Source organism: Tinamus guttatus, unplaced genomic scaffold (assembly GCF_059628265.1).
Source record: "Tinamus guttatus ecotype Peru unplaced genomic scaffold, ASM5962826v1 Tinamus_guttatus_pri_ptg000314l, whole genome shotgun sequence".
NCBI lineage: Eukaryota > Metazoa > Chordata > Aves > Tinamiformes > Tinamidae > Tinamus > Tinamus guttatus.
In genome coordinates, this window is record NW_028288848.1 from 3950456 (window position 1) to 3975801 (window position 25346).

General features: G+C 40.2%; 1 protein-coding gene across 1 annotated transcript in view; it reads left to right on the plus strand.

Moving 5' to 3' along the window:
- The window catches only part of SORCS1 (sortilin related VPS10 domain containing receptor 1), a 277984-nt gene that overhangs the window by 211022 nt on the left and 41616 nt on the right, over positions 1-25346 (plus strand). Inside the window, exons 9-16 of the mRNA XM_088528639.1 lie at positions 2935-3114; positions 7518-7664; positions 14360-14462; positions 14902-14978; positions 16183-16274; positions 17307-17414; positions 19014-19131; positions 20721-20851. Coding sequence (XP_088384765.1) covers positions 2935-3114; positions 7518-7664; positions 14360-14462; positions 14902-14978; positions 16183-16274; positions 17307-17414; positions 19014-19131; positions 20721-20851 — 956 coding nt within the window. The remainder of the gene's footprint in view (positions 1-2934; positions 3115-7517; positions 7665-14359; positions 14463-14901; positions 14979-16182; positions 16275-17306; positions 17415-19013; positions 19132-20720; positions 20852-25346) is intronic.

Here is a 25346-nt window from a genome sequence, read left to right on the forward strand (position 1 = left end):
GGGACTGATACAGAAAACCTCATGAAATGAGTGAGAACTATCTGCTGTGGAGAAGAAGCCCAAATATAGTTTTCTGGATATGGAATAAGCTTTTACCAGAAATCTGCAGTGGATTACCATAAAAGACCTTTTGCCAATGTAATCTTTCATGTAGTTGGCAAAAAGTTAGAAACTTCAGTCTTTTCTCTTTCCCACTGGACTGTAGAGGTGATTTATTCCAACTGCACCTTTGGTAGACCAAGGCAGAAAAGTGGACACTGGAAAAGGAGAGAAGGTCTTTGTCAGTGCTCCAGAGGTTGTTTGGAAGCAAAGAGCAACACTCTGGAGCTACGCACCAGTCTTAGCCTTGGCAGCACACTTCGGAGACCTGGATGTTAAACTGAATGACTTTCTCCCCAAAAGTCTTTGATAGTGGCACTGTGTGCACTTCACTTGGCTATAATGGGTTTGATTCTCACTACTGTGGGAATATAAATCTCACTTGTTGACTTATCTCTCTCCTGTGACCTCAACTCTGGTGTGAAGAACTCCTCAGCTATTCTCCATGTTTGAGCATCAGTGCTTCTTTAAGGTTTGCACTTTACTGTGATGTGAAAACCTTGGTACTAGCATCAGGACTGAGAAATGACAAAGGCTTTCTAGCAAATGACTGCACAACTGCTGGCTCAGGTCTAGAAATGATAGCCAATAACTTAGGAGGTATCTCTCCCCTTACCATTCCTCTCTCCTAGCACATGAGCTAGAAAGTCCAGTTCATGAGTTTTCAGAGATGTCTCCCATTAAGGATTTGTTTTGATATTGGCTCGGCTGTTAGGACTGAATGTGATATGCTAGTGAATACTGATTTACCCAACATGGAAACTAAATGTCTCCAATGTTGTTCAAAGACCTTTTTCAAAAACGCACTATTGCATCTGTTGGTCAAGGCCATATTCAGAGGAATAAACAACTGATCCACAAAGGTAAGCAATTGGAACATTATCTTGGATTTTCTTTACTATGTTTATTATGTGAGTTCTGTCTCAGTCTTTGCTTTTCCGGGGTTAAATGCTTCCAGACTTACTTGAATCTTAGACTTGCATCCTACAGCACTATCTGATCAAAACTTAGGAAGTATCTAGGGAATAAATTATCTTATTTACCTGTTCAGCACTTATGAAATTGCCTTTTTTTCCCCTGGTGTTGATCAAGATATCTTCATGTCTCTCTCATCCAATAATTACAAAGCTACTGTTTAAAAGGATATTAATGAAATGCTGCATTGAGATTTTGCTTTTAATCTGTGTCTGTGTTTCAGCAGAGAGGTCTGACCATGTTTATGTGCACATATCCAAAATCTTAAAATGGAGATTAGAGCTGTGCTACCTGAAGGTGCCTGAAGCACATTAGGAACCATCTACTCCTAAAACTCTACCAGCACATTGACTAGGGTGACCATCTGAAACAAGGAGCCTCTGGAAAGCAGCTGCAGCAGTAACTTCTACTAGCACAGCTGCAGATAGTAAAGCTGTGCAGCTGTACTGCTGCAGAGCTGTACCAGAGAGAGAATACGTGTTCACAACCACAGTTAGTAGAAGCGCATGGGACTTATTACCTTTCCTATCACCTTAGGAATTGACCCAATCTGTTCTCCCACAAAATCAGGTCTTTTTATGGCATACATTTTATTGCAACACAAAGCAAGTAAATCAAGTGAATATCCATCCACTCCGATACTCAGATCGGATGAACAGATAACTATTCTGAATCTTAACTTGATGGTGAATTAAAATTTATAAATCAGATTTCTTCCCCATAATATTTTTTCATCTTTGCATTGAAGGTCTCTATTCAGAGGTATAAACACCTTGTATACCCACAAGAAAGCAAATTGTCAAAGGTTATTATTACCAGAAAGAAAAAGTAGCAACAGTTTCCAAAGAATGTCATTTCTGATTAAGTTCCCAGTATTGCTTATGGAAAAACTCTGATTAATGGATGTGAAGCAATTTTGGGATATCTGTCCAAAGCAGACAGAACATCTGAATCTCTGGGGAGTCACCTGGTGCTAAGATAACTGCATTCCTTTTCCTAACTCGACAGGTTTTTAAAGCACCAAGAAATGTAAGGCTCCTCTACTAGGCAGATAGAGCCTGGGAATTTCATTGTTTCTATTTCACACCAGTAGATTTTGGAGTGTTGATTTCTCCTACCAATGGAAGAGGGAATCAGGTTTAATAGAAGTTGTTTTCAATTACATTCTATTTCATTGCTTTTTTTGCCTTCTGCTGCATGCAGAACAAACACAGAAAGTAAAGCAAAACCTCACCTATAAAGCTAGTGGCCTAACTACTGTTCTGCTTTTTGACCTAGTGAGACTTAGGGTTGTCTTTCTGTTATATTTTTGGGACATGCTCACAGTGGCCTGCTGTCCTAAGTGAGATAATAAATAACAGCACACAACACACAATGGCTGCACATCACCGTAGTAGATCCTTCGTGTATCAGTTCTCATGTAAACTTAGTGTCTAGGAACTATACAAGAAGAAGATATTGCAGGCGCTGCTTGTTTGCCTCCGTTTGCCTCCGTTTGCCTCGTTTTTTTCTTCATTTTTAATATCTCTGATTTCACTATCAAAGTAAAATCATTCAATTGCCAAATGCCACGTCTTATTCACAATGGAAATTCTGGCAGGGAAAAATGTGCTGCTGTATAATATGATATCGCCAATATAAATGTTCAAATAACACCTCATCAATTAATTACTATTTTGAAAATTCACAGAAGAGTGTGGATGGAATTCTCTGCTTTTTCCAGTGTGATGTGTACATTTTCTGATCAAACTTCGGCCTATATATATATATATATATCTTGCTCCTCCACAGTTATTGTGGTGTCCTTCAAAATGGCAGAGCAGAACTGCCTCTAGTAACATTCCTGTTTTCTTTCCTTAGGACATGCATGTTATCAGCACGGATGAGAATCAGGTGTTTGCAGCTGTTCAAGAGTGGAACCAGAATGATACCTACAACCTGTACATCTCCGACACCCGAGGAGTGTACTTCACCCTGGCCTTAGAAAACGTCAAGAGTAGTCAAGGGCTGGAGGGGAATGTGATGATTGACCTCTATGAGGTATGTCATAACTCCAAATATCTCTCATTCCTAACTCAAGAGTTCATGTGACACAAATATTATCTCCTCCTTGCACATCACTCTCATAGTATTCATGTGAATAACAGAGCCTTATGGCTCTAGCGGCTAAGCACAGTTTTACCCTCCTTTTACTCAAGGATCTCAGTGGAATCAGCTGAATTCTAGACTCAGAATTTTCACGGATATATGTTAGGACCAGCCTGATAGTACAAACAGATTCACTGGTTACTGTCATGTAGGTCTCAGATGAAGAAGGGCTGGTGTCTGTGTAGGAAGGTGTGTAGTGTAAGATCTAATGGAATAGTTCATTAAGTTCCTAAGAGGAGCTCTGAGTTTCTCAGCCGGAATCCTGCTACCCCAAGTGCCCTGAGCCCCCATCCGTGGCGCTTTTAACACTCTCTCATTTTTATTACATTTCTGAGAGCATAAGCTCTTGTTTTAGAAGGATGAAGAGATAGCAGTTTTCAGCCACCGTTGTCACTCTTCCTTGAATCTTGAACTATTCTGGGAATTTAAGTAATTTTAGATAGGCCCTCTTGGGTGATTGCATAAGCAGGGAATCTTGGAACCCACATACTTCATCTTGCTGTTCCCTGAGCCTTTTCCTGACAAGTACAGTCTGCCAAAACTTCCCTGTAAGAAGGCCAACTTGCACTGACTTCTATGGTTACTGAACCAAAGAAGAGGACTTTTAATATGCCCTTATACTTTTCTTCCTCTACTACCTATTTCTGGAGACAGAACTTTAGTAGAAATTTGATCCTTGGTTGCTGTTAGAAGGGTCATTTTTTTCAGATATCTTTCTATTTGATCATTTAAAACCAAAGCCATGAACCAGCTTTGAGTAGCTTTGAAAAAGAAGACGCTTCCTTTATTTTTCCTTCACCAACTGGGTATTAGCTCTGCTATCCAGTTTGCCTTCAGGTTTCAGGAAACTGCCTTGAAATATCCATACAGAAAGCCGAAGTGTTGTGCATAATTGCATGAAGATGGGCACTGGCATTTCCCAGTCCTTTGGAGGTTTTTACTGTTAACCTCTCTGCAGTGCTGGCAGCCCATGGAAAGGCTGTTGCCTCTTATTACTGTCAGCTTGAGAAGCAGTTTCACTGCATTATGTAAAGGTGTCCTACATCCCAGGGGAAAAGGAATGCCTTTGTTTTATTAGGCTGACAATACGCAGTAGCCCAGGTTGAAATTGATGGGATGAGACTTGTAGAGTCATATCTGCTGATTATCTAGATAGAAAGAATATTGGCTGACACCGAACCTGGCACAAACTGTCTTTTAAATTTGATGTTCTAGCTGGAAGGGAACAGAAAGCCATCCAGTGCGATTGTCCCAGTAGGACTGTTGCAAATGATGAATGCTTAGGGGTAAATAGAGATGAAGAAGGGAGAAGAAGAAAATCCATAGATAAATTAAAAAACAGCGGAGAGATTGCAAAATAAGTCCTTATGTGGTGACAGCAGTATATTTAGAAAAGAAAGATTATTTGAGAAGACAATGCCAGAAAAAGGCATGTACATGTGCCTGTATGTATGTGCTTCTTGAATGGAATAGGCAAGGTCATTTGGTTGCATTGTAGTGAATGTCTGTGTGTAGGCTCCTAAGCCATTTTACATGAAAGATAAAATCTGTCTGATGCTGCTCATGAGGAAATTACATTGCTTATGAAGAAATAATAGAAGTTCTGCCCTGGTGCCTCATCATGTTCTCCAGTCTCTCCTCTGGTAAGTCATCAGGAACCTTTCACTGGGAGATTGTTATTCCAGGCTGTGGGCTATTCTGCTTCTGGACTTTGCAGAGGACGAGGAGACCCACTCTCTATGGGGCTCCTCCCTACCTCTTAGGGTAGGGCATGAGAATAGTGCTTCTTCTTACCTCATGCTAGTGCTAATGCATCTGTAACACATTGGAACCAGTATTCAGAGTGTCTGCAGTTAGCAATGGGGCTGTCCTGGAGACCATTCTCAAGAGCAAGGGAAGAGCGGGAGTCACTGGCCAGTGCTTCCGAGTCCCCTCTCTTATTCCTGCACTTCTCCAATAATACGGTTTGGCTCAGCACTTGGGCTGGTCTGCAGCAAGGCAGTGCTGCCTGTGGGAACCCATGTTCAAACTGGGCAGCTTTGGTGTGGGGTAGAAGCTTCAATAAATTGTTTGTTTTTTAATTTGATCAGTGGTCGAAGAGGAATGGGAATCTTTAAAACAAAAAGTTACTGTGAAGAGAGATATGTGTTTGTATCTATGAAGCATGCCTGAGATGTCTGGGACTTGCTTGTTTTTAGCAGTATGTATTTCTGATTGGAAGTGTGTTCTTGAAGTATGAAGCTGGTGATGGGAAGTGAAGAGAGTATTTCAACGTGTGTGTTTGAGTGTCTTGTATGAGTCTTTCCTCACATCTGCAGACAGTGTGTCTGTGCACAGTGGATATGTGCTTGGATTGCCTTCAAAGCCTCTGTGGGGACCACTGAAGTGCTTGTCACACTGACCACTTGTGGATGCAGTGCCTTCTCTGTTACGGTTGTGTGAGCAGCTGGGATTGTGTCAAGGATGCGAATATGCAATAGGGGTATCATTTCCTGCTGAGACCACACGACCAGGTATACCGTGTGCAGGGTTTTGAAGATAAAGCTGTCCAAGGCTGACAGCATAACTTACACTTTGCTTACTCTGGAAAGGACTCCGAGTCCCAGCCCATGACTAGAATCATAAAAAGAAAAATTCATGGGATTTCAGGGCACATTTATCACCTGATATATAAAATGTTCTTTAATCATTTATGGCCAGCATTTCACAGGGACTATAACACAACCATTTCTGTACAACAACAAAGGAAGGTACAAATGGAGCTCTTGGCTCAGGCCTCTGGTAGCAAAAGCAGAACAATGTTATTTTTCCATCCCTGGCTAGTTATATAATACCACTGGGAGACAGAGTACCCCTTTCTTATCAGAGATGAAAGAAACTCTGTAAAATTAGTTGCATGGAAAAAAAAATACAGTTAGAATATTTAAAATATTATCTTGTTATGTTTTTATCAACTATAGATCAGTTAAATCCTTCATTTAAGGATGTTACCACTATTGCCACTTATAGCAAATCATATCTAAGCCTTTAAGTGGCCTCAGCGTGCCTCGGTGCAGTTATACAAGGAAGAATGTGCTATTCAGAATGAACACAGTGTGCTGTAGCAATATACTATTAGTATCAGTAGTCCCATGGCATGGCAATGTAGTCCTTGCCAGTACTGATAGCATCCAAACTGGGCCTCATAACTGAGGATGTCATATGAGGCAGGCCTAGTCTTTGAGGCGAGAACAAATTCTGAATTTGCTGTGACTATTTGGCACATAGTGCATTCAAGTAATAACTTACCAAGCCTTTTTATTCAGAGGTTATTCTGTGCACCAGTTCTGCAGAGCAAGATTTGGGTGGATGACAAAGTTTCTCCCTTCCCTCTCTTGCTTCTGATTTCTTTTCCCTTTTTTATTGGAGCGCTCAGGTTGCAGAATGACAGCCTAACAAATTCATTAGCAAGCTGCAGCAGCTATTGGGCTATTGATTTTCAGTGTGCTGAGAAGATGAGGAACGTTCTTCAATGTGAGTCGTGGGTTTTGGTTGACTTTTTTTTTTCTCCCCACTGAGGCATTTTTGGGCTTGATTCCAATACGAGTCTGTTAACATCACGTCTTTCCAAAATACTCCTTCAGGTCTCCTCCAATAAAACTGCCAGGTAAGCCACTGGGAATAATTAAAGGACCAGGATTTCATTGCTGGTTTTGCAGTTGGCATTTTGCGTGGCCTGGGATGAGTTGTTGATGCTTCAGTTTCCTCAAAATATAAAACAGTATAAAAATACCTCTATGCCTAAAGTTATCATGCTGAAATACATATCATTATGAAGCTGAACTATATTGAGATCTTTAGATAAAAGGTCCTAAACAGACTGTATGAGAATGGAAGCAGTAAATGGCATGTGTGTGTGTGTGTTGCCGTTTTCTTTGCAAGGCCAAAACTGCTGCTGTTTCCTCCAACTGGAGGTGAATAATTGCCCTGTATATATTTCATCTTTCGGGGGAAAGGATGCTTATCCAATTCAAAGTCTGTCACTTTACGGTAGCATTACTGCCATCTTACCATGTTTCCATGCTGTTTTCTGAAATAAAAGTTTTCTCTTCCATCTGTCACCTTTCCACCGGTGATGATCTTGTCTGTGGTCCCTCTGTTTGCCTTCCTCTGGTACTCGCTGGCAGTTCTTGCCCTGACACCCATCACACCGTCATGGTGTGATCCCTGTTGGATTTGTCAGGGAAGACACACACACGTGTACTCGGACCCTGCTTCGGCTTAATCTATTTTTCAGCCCTGTCCATTTTTCCTAGGTAGCAGGGATAAAGGGGATGTTCTTGGCTAACAAGAAGATTGACAACCAAGTGAAAACTTTCATCACCTACAATAAAGGAAGAGACTGGAGCTTGTTGCAGGCTCCGGACACTGATCTGAGAGGAAACCCCGTTCACTGTCTCCTAGTAAGTATATGGGGGGATTTGGGGCAGCAGTAACATGGAAGAGCAATCTTTTTTTTTGTTCTTTTTTCTGTTTTTCCTTTTCCTGTCCCCCTTTCCTCCCCCCCCACCAAGGTAAACACCAGAAGGGCAGCTCAGGCAGTGTAATTCATGGAGCAAATGCTGCATTTTAAAAGTACAGCACATTAGGGCCACCAGATGGTATTGCGAGAGCTGACATTGTAATTTGATTTAATTTCTGGAACAAAAGAAAGCTTTGCAGATCAGCTCCCCTCTGCACAACCTGCTCTGGAAGCAGCAGGTAAAGCTGGACTCTTTCTGCCGCAGTTGGATCTCTGGACACTAGATGGGAGGAGTGAGCTGCTGTAGGCTCCGGAGCTTCCAGGATCCCTAATAATTTGCCGTAGGCTCAAAGGGAGAACTCTTTCAGGCCAGTCTGTTGTCAATGTTGGTGTTTATGATTTTCTCTTTGAGCTCAGATATGAAAAGTGACATATCTATGCAAGCATATGGGTCGATAGGTGTTGAGCATGTGTGTTGTATCTGTGTATCTATCAGAATAGATCAACATAGAGATAAACCTTATAACGTTTATCATTGTAGGTGAACTGTATCCAAGAGTGACAGGAAAATCTGAGCAGCATGAATAGAATTGGAAAAGTCTGTCAAAGTAAATAGGTTAGATTTTTCTGCATGTATTTTTTGATTATTATAATCTATACACAGTACTGGGAAAATGCTCAGAGAGCTCTAGCCATTAGAACCTTCAATAACTTTTATGCTGTAGAAATGGTAACATGCTTCAAACAGGATATTACTAAACTACTCTTCCTGCTACTGTCTGGTACCTGCATGTTGCCTCCCATTACAAAATAAAATAAAGAAATGTTGAGGTTGTCAGTTTGTTAGAATATGAATCAGCTGTACATTATGTGCATGGTGTTATGTGACTGAATGCCCCACTAATCCCTTAACTGAACCCCACACATTATTGCAAGAGCAAAGAATAAATAGCTTTGTATTTGAAGCTGTTCAAATAATTGATTTTTTTGATAGAGCCAGAATGAAAGTCATTTCATTTTCTCTCCAGAATAGAAAAAAATAAATAGGGAGTATTGGGGGTCAAACAGAAGACTTATTTCAGAGAAGGACCAAATTCACTTGGGTTTGTTTTCTTTCTCTGTCTTTTTAAAAATTGTATCTAAGGGCAGTTCTAAATTAAATTTTTCTTTAAGATGAAAAGTGAAAAGATGGCATTCTGCAAACTTTGCAGACATAAAGCATTTCATTTTTTGGAAAGCAATATTTGTAGAAGCCTTGTGTTTTAAACAGATTGTAACCTAATTTCTACTCAGGTGAACATATTTTTTATAAATAAAACAGTTTTTCAAATTATGGACAATTTTGTCATGAACCTAAGATTTTCAGGTGAGAGTATGATATTTCCAGTAAGAAAAAAAAGAAAAAGAAGAAATATAAACCTTGTGGGTTTGTACAATCATGAAAGGAAACCTCATTTTTCCATAAATTTGAAGTTTTAATGCTAAACAAAGGCCTTTATTGTTATTCTTGCACATTTCTTATTAGAGATCTGATTTGCCATCATGGTTATTCTTGCAAAATCCTTAAAAAGCAGTTGTATGCATGAATTGTACATTTTATATACAAGGGTATGTTGCCATTGCAGTTATCTGCTATATAGCAGAAGTGGCTGTATGTCTGAGTATAAACCAGGCATCTCAAACAGATCACACAAACATCACAGAATTGGACGGGTGTCATGGGAAGAGAGCCATGCTTCCCTTGAGTCTTCCCATCTAAATCATGTCTGCCATTGCACTGTGCACAGAACAGTGTTTAAACACTGGCCCATTTTTATCTTGATCTCTGCACATTGATGTAGGTGCCCTGAGTGTTGCTTCAACCACATGCAAGCTTAGTATAGACTTGTCATCCTGTTTTCAGGACATAGGCAGATCTTCAGTGGAATTTAACTGTGCCACTCAGTCTTTACTTTTCCAGAAACAGAGTAAGAAAGAATTTAGTTGGCCCTTGCCTATGATATGGTTGGAGCAGTGTTTAGACATGTTTGGTTTTCCTCTTCCCTTTGACATCATGTAATAGAGATGGGTAAGAAACTGTTGGTATTGTCTGAGCACTCCTTCGTGCTTAGGTCATGACAAAACTCGTGCAATTGTAACACAGCAAGGGTCCATAGCAGCATATCAGGGTTTCAGGTGTCTGATTTGACACTTTGCAAGATGGGAGATAGAAGAAATCTGAACTAAACTGACTTGCACAGTCTTTTACAGGAGCAGTTTGCTTTCAAGAGAAAGGCAGGAGGGCACTTTAGAAAATGTACCAAGGCTGCGAGGTAAAATAGTAATCCCACAAGAGAGGGGCAAGCCATTTAAAAATCTACTTTGAGCTTCACAGTTAATGATAGGGAGAGGTGAAAACAGACTGTAGAGTGCAAGGTTTGAGGAATGGTAGAGAATAGAGTACAGAGTTTGGGCGTAGTACGGGAAATTTTCAGAGAATTTTTCTGGAAATGCCATGGAGTTCCATAGGGGCATTCTATTCTTGGGGGGATCGTGGAAATGGAGAAAAGGAAATGGATGAATTACTTGTGCAAATAATGAATTTATTTTCTGGTTCAGTGAGTTGCAGGAGAGAGAGAAACTCGTCAAACAAAACCTTTTATTCTCTTGCTATTTTATCTTTTTATTTTTTAACCCTTTCTTGAAGCTTGCATTCAGCTTAAAAATGAAAGTGACCATTTACATTGGAACATGGAGTATTTCCTTTTGCCTTTGAAACAAACTTTTCTTCTGGCTGGATGTGCACCTCAGAACCCACCTGACCCCCAGAGAAGTTCCCTTCAGTTGCCCATTCTGCTCAAATGTCTTTGCCACAAGCCAGGTGCTGTTACCCCCAGCTAGCTCACCTGTCACCAGTATGAGCTCCAGCTTGCCTGTATTTCAGTTTCCTCAGCTCCAAAACAAATCCTGCTCCTAGTATGGCACAGCTGTAGCATTTAAGCGGTTCCCAAGCTCTCCTCATCTCCATAGTCACACTGCCTACCCATGTGTCACCAGCAGCTTTGCTTCTTTGCGTCAGTTGCTCTCTCTCGCTCCACGTATTCCTGTTCCTGGCATGATCCTGCCTCTCCGTATGGCGTAACTAAAGTGAATTCCCCGTAGCTTGTTGTAAAGCTTGTTCAGCTCCCACTATTACTCCAGGGCAGATACTAATGCTTTCACCCTGCTGCCTCTCAGCATACTTGTCTCTAGCAATAGGTTAGGATATGGTAATGATGCACATTCCAGATTTTCATCAGAATGGAATCTGCCCTTTCCCAGAGCGGGACGACTGTCTCCAGCCTGAGAGTGTAATGCTATGTCCCCTATGCATCTAATCTTTAAACCTGTAGAGGGAATGTTAATACTGAAATAAGCATGTAGCAGCTAAGTTGGCAACTAAGCAAATCTGGTTGAAACACAAGTCGAGCCAGATGGCACCATCCCTCTACTGACAATACGCTTGAGGTGTTTTATCCAAAGCAACTCAAAGATTTTTTTTTTTTTTTTTTTTGGGGGAGCGGAGAGTGATTGCTCTGAATAATGAGGATGAAGGAAAACAACAAAATTCCATCTAAGCACATCTTGTTCATACTGCTTGTTTTCTAGGTTAAATACACTTACTCTTCATAAAATACATCCTAAAGGTGCTGGGTTTATTTGATACTTAACCTGTGCTATGAAGTGGTCGGCTTCAGAGCAGTTCTGTTTTGTAACTTATGGGTCTCTGTCTAGAAGACTATTAGCTTTCAATTCACTTTCAAGGATGGTCTTGTGGTTAAAAGACTGGACTGACCCTGAAGAGAATCTTGGTTCAATTTTTAGCTCTGTCTCCATCTCCAGAAGTAACTTTGGGCAAGTCATTTGCTTTCTGTGTGCCACTGTTCCCCAGACATCTGTTTATTCCCTCCCACATTTTATTTATCCTCTCTACATGGGTTATTTCAGGACAAAGGCCTATTTCTCATAAGGAGGGCATTCACACCATCTGACAATGATTTAAGCGTCTAAGTAAGGTGTTCCGAATCCCTTCTGGAAGTGTTTAGCTCTCTTGACTGGTCTGTTGCTTTGCAGGTGAGCATGTAGTGTGACTGTTCCTAGGTTTCTGGATAGTGTCTAACCTCATTCTTATATCATAACACTATCCCACTTCTGATCAGGGACCCATAGTAGTAGCTCCTAGACATACAGGGGGAAAAAAAGGATGGCATTTACTTCTAGCTGAAACATGGTACAGGGAATTGTGTACTGGGACGTCTTGCAAGATGGAGGGGATATATTCTCAAGTTTACCCAGACCTGCTCATGGCAATTTTGCAAACACTGGTCAGTGATACTTGCCAACTGCCTTGCACGTGTCATACCATTGGAGACTGTTCAGATGAGCTTTGCAGAGCAGCCATGATGCCAAGATAAAGGTTTTCAGGTGTTTAGAGTGTGTTTTATCCAGACCTCTGGAGCCTTCTGAGTGCTTGCTTGAAAAGAAGCAGCAGCAGCAAGTAATGAACTTTAGCATGACTTCAAGAGCCATGGTAGTGAACAGGGTAATGGGATATGTCACTTGCGCTTCATTTTCTGCATAGGCTGTGAGTGTTCCCTGGTAGTGTTCTTTTTTTTTTTTTTTTTAATTGGTATCTGTGTGACACCTGTCACAGCTGGGTACTAGACAGTGACAGGGACACCCAAAACTGGTGATTAAGATGATGATAAATGGTTTCTGCAGCCTCTTTGGAAACAATAGGAATGTTAGAGATCATTGATGTCTAAACAGCAAACTTGAGATGTCTGTATATAAGTTAAGCTGCAGGAACCAGAGAAGAAACAGAAAGAGACCCGCAGTATGATGGAAGACTATCTAGCCTATCTGTGAAAAAAAAATTGGGTAAGTGACACTGATGGATAAGGGATCTGGGGTGGAGAACAGAATGCTGCTGTGGTCTTGAGGTGAGATGACAGCAATCAATAGCTTAGGTGTGTGTAACAATTATTACTGGAGTTTCTAAGTATCGCTGCAATCCAACCGACAAGCAGCCATGCCACTAAAAGTACCATGTCTCTGCTTAGGTAGATGTCCTGGTTTTTAATATTTGATGTGAGTGTACTGTATTTTTAAAGTCAGAAAACTTTGAAAGAAAACCTTAGGTAACATAAGGATTTGAGCCTGACACTAGATCATCTCTACAGTAGGGAACTCACTGTTGCTGTCCTCAAAATCTAGGGGGTGGACATGTAGTATGTTAGTTTTGAAACTATGTTCTGTACTTAGTCTTTTCACAATGTGTAAAAATGTACAAGAGAATAATTCATTCTCCTGTAGTGTTTTTCCACTTCCTGCATGCACGCCAGCTCAATTTACTTCCACTGCCTCCCTGCCCCCTGAGGCTGCTCTCGCGGCTCCCCTCGCAACGCTGTCACTTAGCGTTAGGGTGCTCGACATATTCTGCCTGGCAAGTGATGTTCCCTTCTTCGCTGCTCTGTGTCCCTTTCACCTGTCTCAGAGAAGTGAGAGCTCACATCACTCCTCACCATCCCCATCCATCTTTTTTTTTTTTTTTTTTTTTTTTTTTTTTTTTAAATCCTGTGTGGTTGCCATTCCAGGTTTGGGCGGGGGGAAAGAAGGGCGTGAAAAACATCAGAAATGGTCAGAATGATCAGAAATTATCAGACTACAGATTTGCAGAGGCATAGGTGGAATGATAATGGTGAATTTGGAAATCTGCCTGCCTTTGTCTCCTTACCTACTTACTCTGCTGAATTATTCTGTGCCATTCCTGTCCTACCTGAGTACCTGACATATAAAATCAATTGCATATAGGTAAGGTTTCCATTGTATTGACTTGTCAAAGGTCGCATCCAGATGGAGTGATCAAGCATTGTATTAAATAACTTTTAAACTGATGCTTTTTAGTCCTGGTATTTATGCCTAATGTAGTGTAGAACATTTGAATGTCAGAGTAGTTCAGAATCCAAAAAATTCAGCCACTGTCTGAATTAAGTTGTGTCTCATGGCTAATTAACAGGGATGGTATGGTTATAATGCTGTGCACTCCAGAGTTAGTGAGGGCAATGCTGCTCTGTGGATCAGAGCATCATTTGCAAATAATAATGCAAGTCATATTTATAGCCTTGTTTGCTCCTCTAGAGAGCTAGCAGTCAGGGGAACTAAGTAATCCTTATCATTACCTGTCCCTGCAAGCCAGGTTGCCTCCTTCCTGAATACAGCTTCAAAGATATTGCCTTGTTCTTGTGAAAGATTTTCAGCGTAGTGGATTAGTTTCCCAATGTGGTAGGATTTCACTGGGAAATTACAGCACAGCTCTCCTAATAAAGCAAGAGAAGTTGATAATTTCTTTTCTCAGGAGGGTCTGCCTTATTGAAGGGCAAGAACAAGTCCTGATGTCTGGCCTTGTAGCTTCACTGGCCACATATGGGATCAATCTGGTGCAGTGTCACCAGAACAGTGTCTGTGTCTTTCTAAGAATGGCAGGACGCAGCTGTAAGGAAATAGTGTCCTTAATGTCAATAGCAACTGTTAATTGGGCTCTTGTGCCCTACAAGGCATAAAATGTGCAGAAGTAGGAGAAATACTTCATGTTGTGCTTTTCACTTTTCTCTGTAGCCCTATTGTTCCCTTCATCTTCACCTGAAGGTCTCAGAAAATCCCTACACCTCAGGAAATATTGCCAGCCGAGACACTGCCCCTGGCATTATTGTAGCTTCAGGTATGGAACTTTTAATGATTGCCTATTTATGATGTGCAACTGCTGAGAAACATCTTGACTTTGTGATGGGTGTTGAGTGGCTCGTGTGATGTAGCACCATCTGTACTGGGAAGGAAGGAAAGAAGGCCATCAAATGGAAGTCCTCATGGGCCTTCAAGCTGTCATCCCTTTTGATGAAAACTGGTCTTCAAGACCCAAGGCATCAGTTCTAGCACTGTACTCTCGAGAACATTAGATTCAAACCAGTGCATTTCTTTTTGTACAGAGGTGTGTGGAGAAGTATATATTGCTGATAATCTCTCCTTTCCCCTCATTCTCAATTCCCAAGACTTAACAGCTTTATAAATATAAATAGTAAGCCAAAAATGTTTATTTCCCCAATTGGCTCATTGTGCTATTTTTTAAAATTTTGCTTTGCTGATGAGTACTTTTCTTACAGGAAATATAGGTACTGAACTATCAGAGAATGATATCAGCATGTTTGTTTCTTCTGATGCTGGGAACACATGGAAACAGGTATGTGCACCAGATCACAGGTTGAAATAGTAATTGTAGGGAATTATGATCAAATTGGATTCAAAAAGTTGCTTCATCTCTTTTGTTTTGGTTCAGAGTAGTCTTTTGCTAATCTATACAGAGGGGAAAGCTTCTTTTCCTGCTGAGAGGACATGCCCTATCCTAGAGATACACCCAGTGAAAAATGCTGAATGCATCATTAGGCTTCATATAACTGAAAATTATTTGCATAATACTAGTGGGAGGTTGGCTTCAATTTAACTCTGTAGCAGAGTAAAAGAGAAAATAAAATGTTTGTGAGGAGATAGTATTTCTTCTTTCTTTTGTGGGCCCCTTGTATTCGTCAAACCATTTCCTCTTCTTCCCTGATCATACTTTCCAGAAGATTAGCAATTATTTTAGTCTACTTCTCCCTCAATGAGTGTGGGTTTCATCGCACCTGAGTTGATTTGTCCAAAGCTCAATGAGCATTTAAGCTAAATATCTTGCCTTGCTCTGAAGTTAATTGAGAGACAAAACACATTCAAACTGTTCTGAAGTTGTGTTCTTCTCCACTGATACTGGAGAAAGAGTAGATGATGACTTTAAATTGAATGCCTATTTAGTTGACTCCCACTTGTTGCCAAAGCATTGCTGTTCTTTCATGTGCTTATATTCAAAGGGACACTGATTCCCATTTTCCAGTTGGAATATGAAGTCAAAGAGAGAAGTGACTTTCCCAGACTCATGAGTGCTGTCATGGAAACTGGAGAGCAGATGTTCACAGAAAGCAAATACAAAAGAAAATCAGGAAAAGAAATTTGTTTAAATATTTGATATTAGAGGAATTTAATTACTTTGCAGTGTTTGACCAGCCCACATTTTTTCACTTATATAGACTAGGTCCAGATATGTGCAAGTGTGTTAAGTTGTTCTTCAAACAAAAATCTGTTATTGAAAAGAGGAAAATTATTCATGTTTATAACTGACAAGCATAATGCATTTTACAAGGACCTAAACAGGCACAAATAAGGAAAAGTAACTATTTCAATACAAAGTGCTTTCCTCAATAGTTTGCTTAACATTTTCCATCCTCTGTCATGAACTGTGACTTAATCATAGAATCATAGAATCATAGAATGCTTAGGGTTGGAAGGGACCTCTAGAGATCATCTAGTCCAACCCCCCTGCTGAAACAGATCTAAATATATGCTTCTTTTTCCAGATTTTTGAAGATGAGCACAGTGTTCTATACCTGGATCAAGGTGGAGTACTTGTTGCTATGAAGCACACATCCTTGCCTATCAGACATCTCTGGTAATAATTTCAGCTCTGCTGAATGTGATAGTCTGATACCCCTTCTTTCAAATGCCAGGACATCGGCTGCATCTACAATGCTTTTTTTTTTTTTTTTTTTTAGCTAGAAATCTAGAAAGTATTAGTTAAGAAGCTAGCAAACATTCTCTTAGAAGAGGATCCTGGCAATTCCAGGTTACCCAATTTCAGCTTGGCTTGGTCTTAGAAATTGTCAATATAATTCCACAAAGAAACAAAGAACTTTGCTGATTTACTGAGGGTTGGCTTCCTGAATTCGGTTATTTATATAATAAATAGTTTGGCATATGGCACTGTGTCTTACTAATTTGCCAAAGTACTCTATTTTCAAAATTATTGATAAAATTATCTTCTACTTGGGAGGCAGCAATCATGGACCAGAATTATGTTGAAGAGTTTCAAGGTTATATAACCAATAAAGCAAAAGTGTATCCACTAGGTAGCACTCTTGAGTTTTAGTAGAAGGCAAAATAGAGTTCAGTGCTATTTTGCATACCTTTATAATAAGAACCGTATCAATTTCTAAAACATAGACCCAAGTTTTAAGAAGTCGAGAATAGTTCCAAGCTTCCATTTAGACCAACCACAGCAGACAATCAGTCAGAAGAGGCAAAGCCTGTTTGTTCTGAAAATCAAACCTCCTCAAAATGTCTTATGGTAGGGACTCAAAACTAGGATCTAAAAACTACTCGTTTATTTTAAAAAATTGTAGTCCTAGGCTACATTTTGCCCTTAAAGCAAATCTCAATCTCTAACATAAGTTTATTAGTTTCTGCCACTTAAGTATTGGCCATGGCTTAGCACTGTAGTGCCAGACAAGCTTGATCAATGCTCTGATTTATGATACTTCCAAAAAAAAAAAAAAAAAAAAAAAAAGGGTTATTTCAAGGACTAAAATGTCCTTGAAAAAAACAGGTGCTGTTTACTACTTATCTGCAGTAGTTGGCTGGATAGTCGTCTTAAGTAATGTAGGACCTTGCTAAGGAAAGATGCTAATTGTGCGTTCTCCACTAGGTTAAGTTTTGATGAAGGGAGCTCTTGGAGCAAATACAGCTTCACGTCACTCCCACTGTTCGTTGATGGAGTGTTAGGGGAACCTGGAGAGGAAACTCTCATCATGACGTAAGTAAGCATGTCATCATGCTAATGTTGATGGGAACTACACCATAAATATCTTATGAGAGTTGTTTGTAACATAATCGCACTTCTGACTGGGACCAAAGCACATTTCATCTAAAGCCAGGAGTGCACCATGTTCTGTTGCAAAATCATCAATGTTTGTGTGATATGATTGAGGGAATGACAATATAGTTTATTGCAAGCTGAAAAAACATTACGACTTAGTTTATCAGCATGAAATCTGACTACTTAAATTGAGTGTGATTTAAAGCAGAGTTATCCTTGACGGATGAATGCTTGAAAGCAAAATGGGGAGGTATTTTTAGTGGTGTTTTTGCTGCTACATTTTTTGTTTTAAACTGAGACACAGGAATATGAAGACGTTCTTCTGCAAGAATAAATGACAAAATGTTGCCTGGAGGCTGATTCATGAACAATTGTGATTAGTTTCAATCTGGTATGTTAAGTTTTGCATGGTACATAAAATTGATTCACCCTGCCAGAAATTGCGACATTTTACCTGAGATCAGATTTGGAAAACATGAGGAAAATTCAGTTTCTGTTTGCAAAAAAAATTATCTGACCTGTAATAAAGTGAATATGCAGGTGATTGCATGGATGTATTTGCAATATGCATTTGCATGGATGCAAATGATCCATTTGAATTTTGGTTTTAATTCTATTGGAAATAATGTCCAAAGCTTGTGTTTGAGATATCAAGATCCTGTAGGTAACTCTTAAAATCTGACAATCTGAAGATGTAAACACTTAACTGATGATATTTGATTGGTTCTGCTAAAAAGACATTAGGCAAAATAGATCTGGGTTGAATGGGTTGTCTTTGATTTTTAAATCAGTTTTAAAACACACACACACAAAACACTAAACATGGTGAATGACCTTCTTTGCCCAGACATCTGCATTTTCTACAATAGTAAGAGTATTTCAGGGTCAAAGCCTGTATTGTCTCCCATTTGCTATTAATAATAGGACATGCAGAATGATATTTCCTATATCTTACCTTGTTAGTCAAAGTTCAGCAAACATAACCTCATCCTGTAATAAACCTTCATAAAGTTTTACAAGCCAGTTTGGAGCATTCATGTTTAATTGTTTCATTGGCAAAAGGTGGTATGCAATGCCAGATCACAATATCTGAAAGGAGGTGTGTCTATGAAGACTATCTGACTGATGAAAAAAACACAGTCCAATGTATAGTATACAGTGCAGAGGAATCCTTGAATAGTCAGCCAGAACCAGTTAATCTACAGGAGCAGATACTGTGGAGACAGCAACTCAGTTCCAGAAAGACTATGAAGAAGCATCATCTCCAGCCGTGTGTCAAGGCTTCTCTATTTGGTCAGTCTGGGGATCGACATAAGGGAGAACTTGATCCACAGAATAAAATCGATGTCCAGTTTTCAACAGGGTTGTATTTATTTAGGAGTCTAAGTTTCATTTTCAATATGTCTATTCAGTGAAAATTGCTGGGACTGGCAGCTAAAGGAATTAATCTGTTGAAAATTCGTGTTTTAATGGTTAACCACCAGCCTCCAGCTGGCCCTACCTTTCACTGTATGCATTCTTTGTGGTATTCTGCAGAGTGTTTGGGCATTTCAGCCACCGCTCAGAATGGCAGCTGGTGAAAGTGGACTACAAATCCATTTTTGATCGGAGATGTGCAGAAGAGGACTACAGGCCTTGGCAACTCCATAGCCAGGTGAGAAACAAGAAGGCTGGGACTTGATCTGAGGTAATGAATGATCCTACAGTTAAGGATCATTTTGATCCACTGTTTTTTCATGTCAGCTTGACGTATCCATTTTTGGGTATCTATCTAACTGAACATCTCTGTTTAGTTACATAGGTACGTTAACCTAAGATTGTATGCTGTGAGCCCAAGGAATGAACAGTTGTCCCTTGGTTTGTTCTGTATCTATTGAATAAAAGTCAGTGCCAAGGAGAGGCAGAGTTTCCAGGCTCTGTGCTAGCACTTCTAAGCACAACTTAGAAATGGAAGGATCTTAAGACCCTTCTCCTATGTCCTGTTCCTTGCATCCTGATTGCAGCTGCTGCCTACTCTCTCCTGGAGCCCTTGCTCAACATGCCCCAACATGCTAACGTGCTCTGTGCCAGTCCTGGGGCACCTTCCCAGCTCTGCCAAGTCTGTCATGGCAGTCTGTGTTATATCAGGTTAGAATAAAATGGGACTCAAATTCTATAGCTATTATAAACAACCCAGGCTCCACTGAAGTCTGAAGAGATGCACCTGGTTGACATCATCAAAGGGTTTTTTTTTTTATGTATCTTGCTGTGTAAGAATTTAATAGTAAATATAAAATGGTAGTAGCTTGACTCACGCTAGCCGCTCATACAAGGCTCACGGCCACACTAAAAATATCAGTTTTGATTTAAATCCTCAGATAAGGAAAATCAGTACAGCTTCCTATAAGTTCAAGGAGGCACAACATTTTACACCAGCTGCCATTCTGGCCCATCTTTTTCATGGGCAAATCAAAGCCATAAAAAAGTTTCTCTTTCCTCCAGCATTTTTACAAGGATAAAAGGTAGCAAGTAAGACACCACTGTATTTTGTTCTTTGCCTTCCTCTGCTTGCATAAGCAAAAATGTGAAGGATTTTGCACTGTGTGTTTAAGGTTGTTAGCTTAGGAGCTGTTGAACTATTTTTAGGGAGGCTTCTGTGGACCTTTGCCTTTTAATTTGCTTTCCATTGAGATTGCAAGGCTGAGAGGCTCTCTTGGTCGATAGAAATACTTAGAAGGGTGTTCAAGATAGGAGAGAAAAGACAAAGAAGTATTAACATCTAGCACATAATGGGTCATGCCCTGTAAAACCTGAACTCGGAGTCTGTGGAAAGTATTTACATATATGCACATTACTAGTTTCCACTGTGTGAGAATAGCAATAAATAGATGACCGAATTAATACCCTTGCTCTGTGCCTCAAATAGCAGAGGGTTCAGGCTGTGCTTTCTGTTGCTTTGAAACCTAATCTATAAATGAGAAAGGGTCCCGAATCAGATATCCTCTGGCTTTGGAACATGTTCAGAGCCACATGAGAAGTATAAGAAACCCCAGATAATTTGCTGGTGTGTATTAGGAAAGCTGCTTTTTCGCTTCAATAAAAGCTTCAATGGCTTTAATTAATTCCACTGTAGTGACATGGCCTTCAACTTGTCATCCTCTTCTCTTGAGTCACAGCTTCTATTGCACAGGCCTGGAAAAAAAATGTAGTGATACAAATATCCTGGTGGATGTCAGAGAAGGATATTTTTGGTTTTGTTTCCAGGGAGAAGCTTGCATCATGGGAGCAAAAAGGATCTACAGGAAGCGCAAGTCAGAGAAGAAGTGCATGCAAGGAAAGTATGCCAGGGCTATGACCTCAGAGCCATGCGTGTGCACAGAGGCAGATTTTGACTGGTAAGCAACAAGCACAAGGAATGTTTGAGACCTACGTAAAATGCTGTCATCCCGCCCCATCTATACTGGGCTAACTAGAAACATGTGCAGAGTCAAAATTAATAAGCATGTGCACGTGGCTCCTTGAGAAAGTAAGTAAAAGAAAGAAAAATGGAATAGATATGTCTAATCTTTCCTAAGGCTTCCCTGGACACCTGGGCACCTTTCTTCAAGTTGCATTTGCAGTCTCACATTAAGATAAAAGGTCCTCTTGGGCTATCTGGCTACAGCAGTGATCAGAAGTAGCTGTGCAGGTAGAATATAGGGCATATTATTATTTATTAGAACCCTATAAAAAAACTACATACAACAAACATGGATCTGCATATATACATTAAAAATAAAGTATATGGAGACTATATATATTACTCATGGATAACTCAAGGTAGGTGGTTGATCCATTAGTGTTCAAACCTCTTAAACTGACAAGCAACAGACACTTGGGAAACACTTCTGATAAGTGTCCTCTCCCTGCAGGACACATATGCAGATCACATAATCTTAATAAAATAAAATAAAAACAAAGATTATGTGATTTGCTAGTTAAAAAAACAGAGGTGCTAGGTATAAAACAGGAGTAGCATAGTGACGATTTACTAATGGAAACGTTCTTTTATCTCTTAAAGATTCCCTTAGAGGAAACTTTCTCAGAAAGGGCTCCTGGCTCATGAGAGAATCTCTCGGCGAAAGCTTGAATGATTGGGGGCATGAGAGACGAGAGGATGAGACTCCTCAAAACTGTTGGAAGTGGAAAAATTTGGGCTTCTTGTAAATTACCTTCTTAAAAATAGCCTGAGAAAAACAGCTTTACATGTAGTCCAGGTCTGCTTTCTGAGCTGACTGATAAAAAGTGGACTTCCCTGCTTCCAGTGGAACTAGTTTTGTTTTATAACAGACTGTCTTCATCTCCTCCAGTTCTCTCTGAGCCCTTGTTATTCATCATTTCCTCAAAATACAGATCTGTATTTTGACTTTATCCATTCCAGCTTCTTTCCACACTGCTGCTGTTATTTATCTACTGAATACAGTCAGGAACATCATTTTACATAGGTTTGTCAGAGGACAGAAAAGCCACTGGGAAGAGAAGACAGAAGTTTTTCAAGGAAGGAGAAAAGAGATAGCAGAACCCCAGCAGTTCTGCTGGTTCTGAATTTCTCAGCCATATTGTGCTAGCAACAGCAAACCTGCTGTTGTGCCACAGCATTCAGTGACCACCTTGTCGAGCTCCACAAGAGGCTTCACTTCCACTGCATCCTGCATAAGCCAGTCCAAAGGGGCATGGAGGAAAACCAGGGCATTATCTTTCACTGTGGCAAGAAGTTCTCTGCAGAGTTCTTCCTGCAAAATCAAGGATTGCTTTTGTCATCCTCATTCACAACATTTCAGCAGTGCTTTTTACTTTCCTTTTGTTCTTTTGACTTTGTCTTTTTGTGCTGGAGAGAGCTCTTAGGTGAAGGACATTGAAGGTGTCTGTATCTCTAGCAGGGAGAAGCTGTTCTGCTGGCCCTACTTGATTTTGCAATCTTGAAATAAATGGGGCGGTGTTTTATACTGACTTAATGGTTATAGGATCCAGACTTACACACAGAATTTAAGAGCTGCCACTGTGTAAGAGTTTTTTTCTTTTCCTGTTTGTCCACTGGATTTATATGGAGAAAATGCAGACTTTATTATCCAAGCTTATCAGAGCTTGGAAAAAATAATCTGCCTGTATGGTCTCCTACGGTGTTTTTTTTTTTTTTTTTTTTTTTTTTTAATGGAGGGGGTGGTTAGTACTGTTAATCCTGTGAGTGAGTCGTCTTATCAGTGCAGGAAAAAAGTCAATTTATAGCAGTTTTCTCCTGGCTTCCCGGGGGCATTTCAAGCCTGTATTCAGCTCACAGCGGTTCTTTTCCAGAGAAAAGGAATTTGTTTATTGTTTTACACAGCAACAAAGCTGAGTGACATTAGAACTGACTGTAGTTTCTCTGTCCTTGGGAACCTGAGCTCTTCTGACAGTAGCCATCCCTTGTCACGGGTTCGATCCCAAACTATCTGGGGACACAGCAGCATCTGCAGCTCTTCCACACTCCGTGCAGGGGCTGCGATTCGCAGCCAGAGGGCAATGGTGCTTCAGGAATAAGGTGGTGTGGAACCTGCAGGAGCCCTAGGCAAACCTATCCTAGCAACTGCCTGGAAACAAGACTGTGCTTCTTCATTTAATTGATTTGAGTAAATGGATGACACTGCTATTGGTGTGTTATTAAAGCATTAATTTACTCGTTTTCCTTACATTGTTTTCCTTCCGACCGTTTGAGCCTTATTACAGCAATATCTCTTCAGTTGAAATGCGCCTTGGACAGAGATGGAAATCTTTGGTGGTATTCATTCTTCAGTGAATGTCTTTTATGTCCCTTAATAGAAACTTTGAGTTAAATGTTACTCTGTTAGTCCTTCCTCTGAACCCAGTGCCAGTAATAGTGGGGGGTTATCCAAACGGTATTCCTGTGTCGCGCACCGTCATGGGGAGTATGACGCTCTTTACTCTGGCTCTTTGTTGTCTAGCACTTAGCATACACACCTGCCTGCTAATTTTGGTTCTTACGCTAAAATATCAGTCCTGTATCATGAGCAACTGCTCTGAAAAACTGTGGAAAGGCAGAAGGCAGATAGTGAATATGATTAGACTAAGCTGGCTTTGTGTGTTGCCATTCATTGGAGCAGATGGTCCTGCATGTGCCTGTTCTGATATAAAACCCATGCACTTGCACAGCTCCGTTTATGTTTTGCCTCACCATTGAGGTGGCCTTGGTTAGCTGATGAAAAGTAATTCTGAATGATTGTGAAAAGCAATCTTGCAAGTAGATGCAAGATCGACTGTGCATCCGTGTACATCTCTGGAGACCTTGCGTATCTACCAGACATGGATTTCCTGGGAAGACTGAGGATTTTGAATTTCTCATTAATACTCCCTGGCATCCCAAATACTGTGATGCAGTTATAATCATGTGCGCCCGCTGCGGCTGCATGAATCCTTCTCTGAGAAAAAAGCCATCTCAAATCATATAGTTCTGTAAAGCAAGAACATTCCCTCTCTAACAGAAGTCTACATTTATGCCACAGATCAGCATTAACTGTAAAGCTTTATCACTGCAGCTACAGTGAGTTTTGTTTTTTTCTTCCAAAAGGGTTATTGGAAACTGCAGAACAACAGTGTTTCTAGTCACAGATAGCTTGATTCCACCCCCTTGAATATCTGTAAGTGGAAAGTTCAAAACCATAAGTGGCATTTTCAGCTTCTAGCATGGCTGATTTATGTGCTTCAGGTGATGATGTTCAATATTAAGGTTGTCCTGTGATTACATGTTAATTCATGGCAATCACTCATATGACTTAATTATCGATATTACTGATTTGTTAGAACATGAGATTTTAACAATTTTATATGGATTTGCAGCTCTTGCATGGCTCTGTGTTTGTGCAGGTCCTTATTCAAATTATAAGATATCTTAGGGGATTTAGTTTCCTTTAGATCATTACTACCTATGCTGCAAAAAAAAAAAAAAAAAAAAAAAACTTTTACCATTAGCTTTAAGTACAGATGCAGAACTTAAGGAATGAGTTGCTATCCATTTCTAATTGCAGAGAAGAGCTTGCCATCCTTAAATAGAACTACAGACTGAACCGGTAGAAGGGCCCAGTGTAAAACTAGTATTAGTCTAAGCCAAATGGTAGGCTGCTTCATACTGATAAAATAATCCATTTTGATAAATGCTCTGCTCCTTTTTGATAAGTGCATTATCTATTTCACCTGAGTTCTTCTCAGGCAGAGGCAAAATGTAGTCAATATATGCAAATTCCAGTTCCCAGATACCTGGCAATGAGTTGGCTGGCTGATTGCAGGCTCCAGATTTCGCTATACTGCCTCATGCTACAGCACTCCAATTGATGCTAATGCTTGTTGATTGCAACAAAACCTGTTGTGCCAAACTGTAGGCAGCAATTTGTTGTCAGCATCAGTGTTGTGTGTGCATCAGCCTGTGGCCAAGGAATTCATTAGACTCCAAGACTGCAGAGGTGAACGGGGGCCTGGTGCATCTGTAGAGAGGTGTGGAATGGCAATTCATGTCATTTGCTAGGATGATATCTCTGTATGTCCTTAATGAGCCGGACGATTTGCAAGCCTATAAATGACGCTGTGAAACTCCTGTGTTTAGAACTATTTCTGCCCTCGAAGATCCTGTAATTTCATTCCCTTGACTTTGAGGAACATGGCCCAACTATAGTCAGACCTAGTTAATTCAAACTCTGCTTGACCAGATGTGCAAATACAATACCTAAGTAGCACTAATAGGAACCGAAGTTACAGCATGAGTCTGTACATGGGTGTAATGAGAAATCACAGACCAAGGCAGTAGTATTAAATTGGACTGTGGATACTGATCCCCCTCTGAGGCAGATTTCACTGTATTGTTTA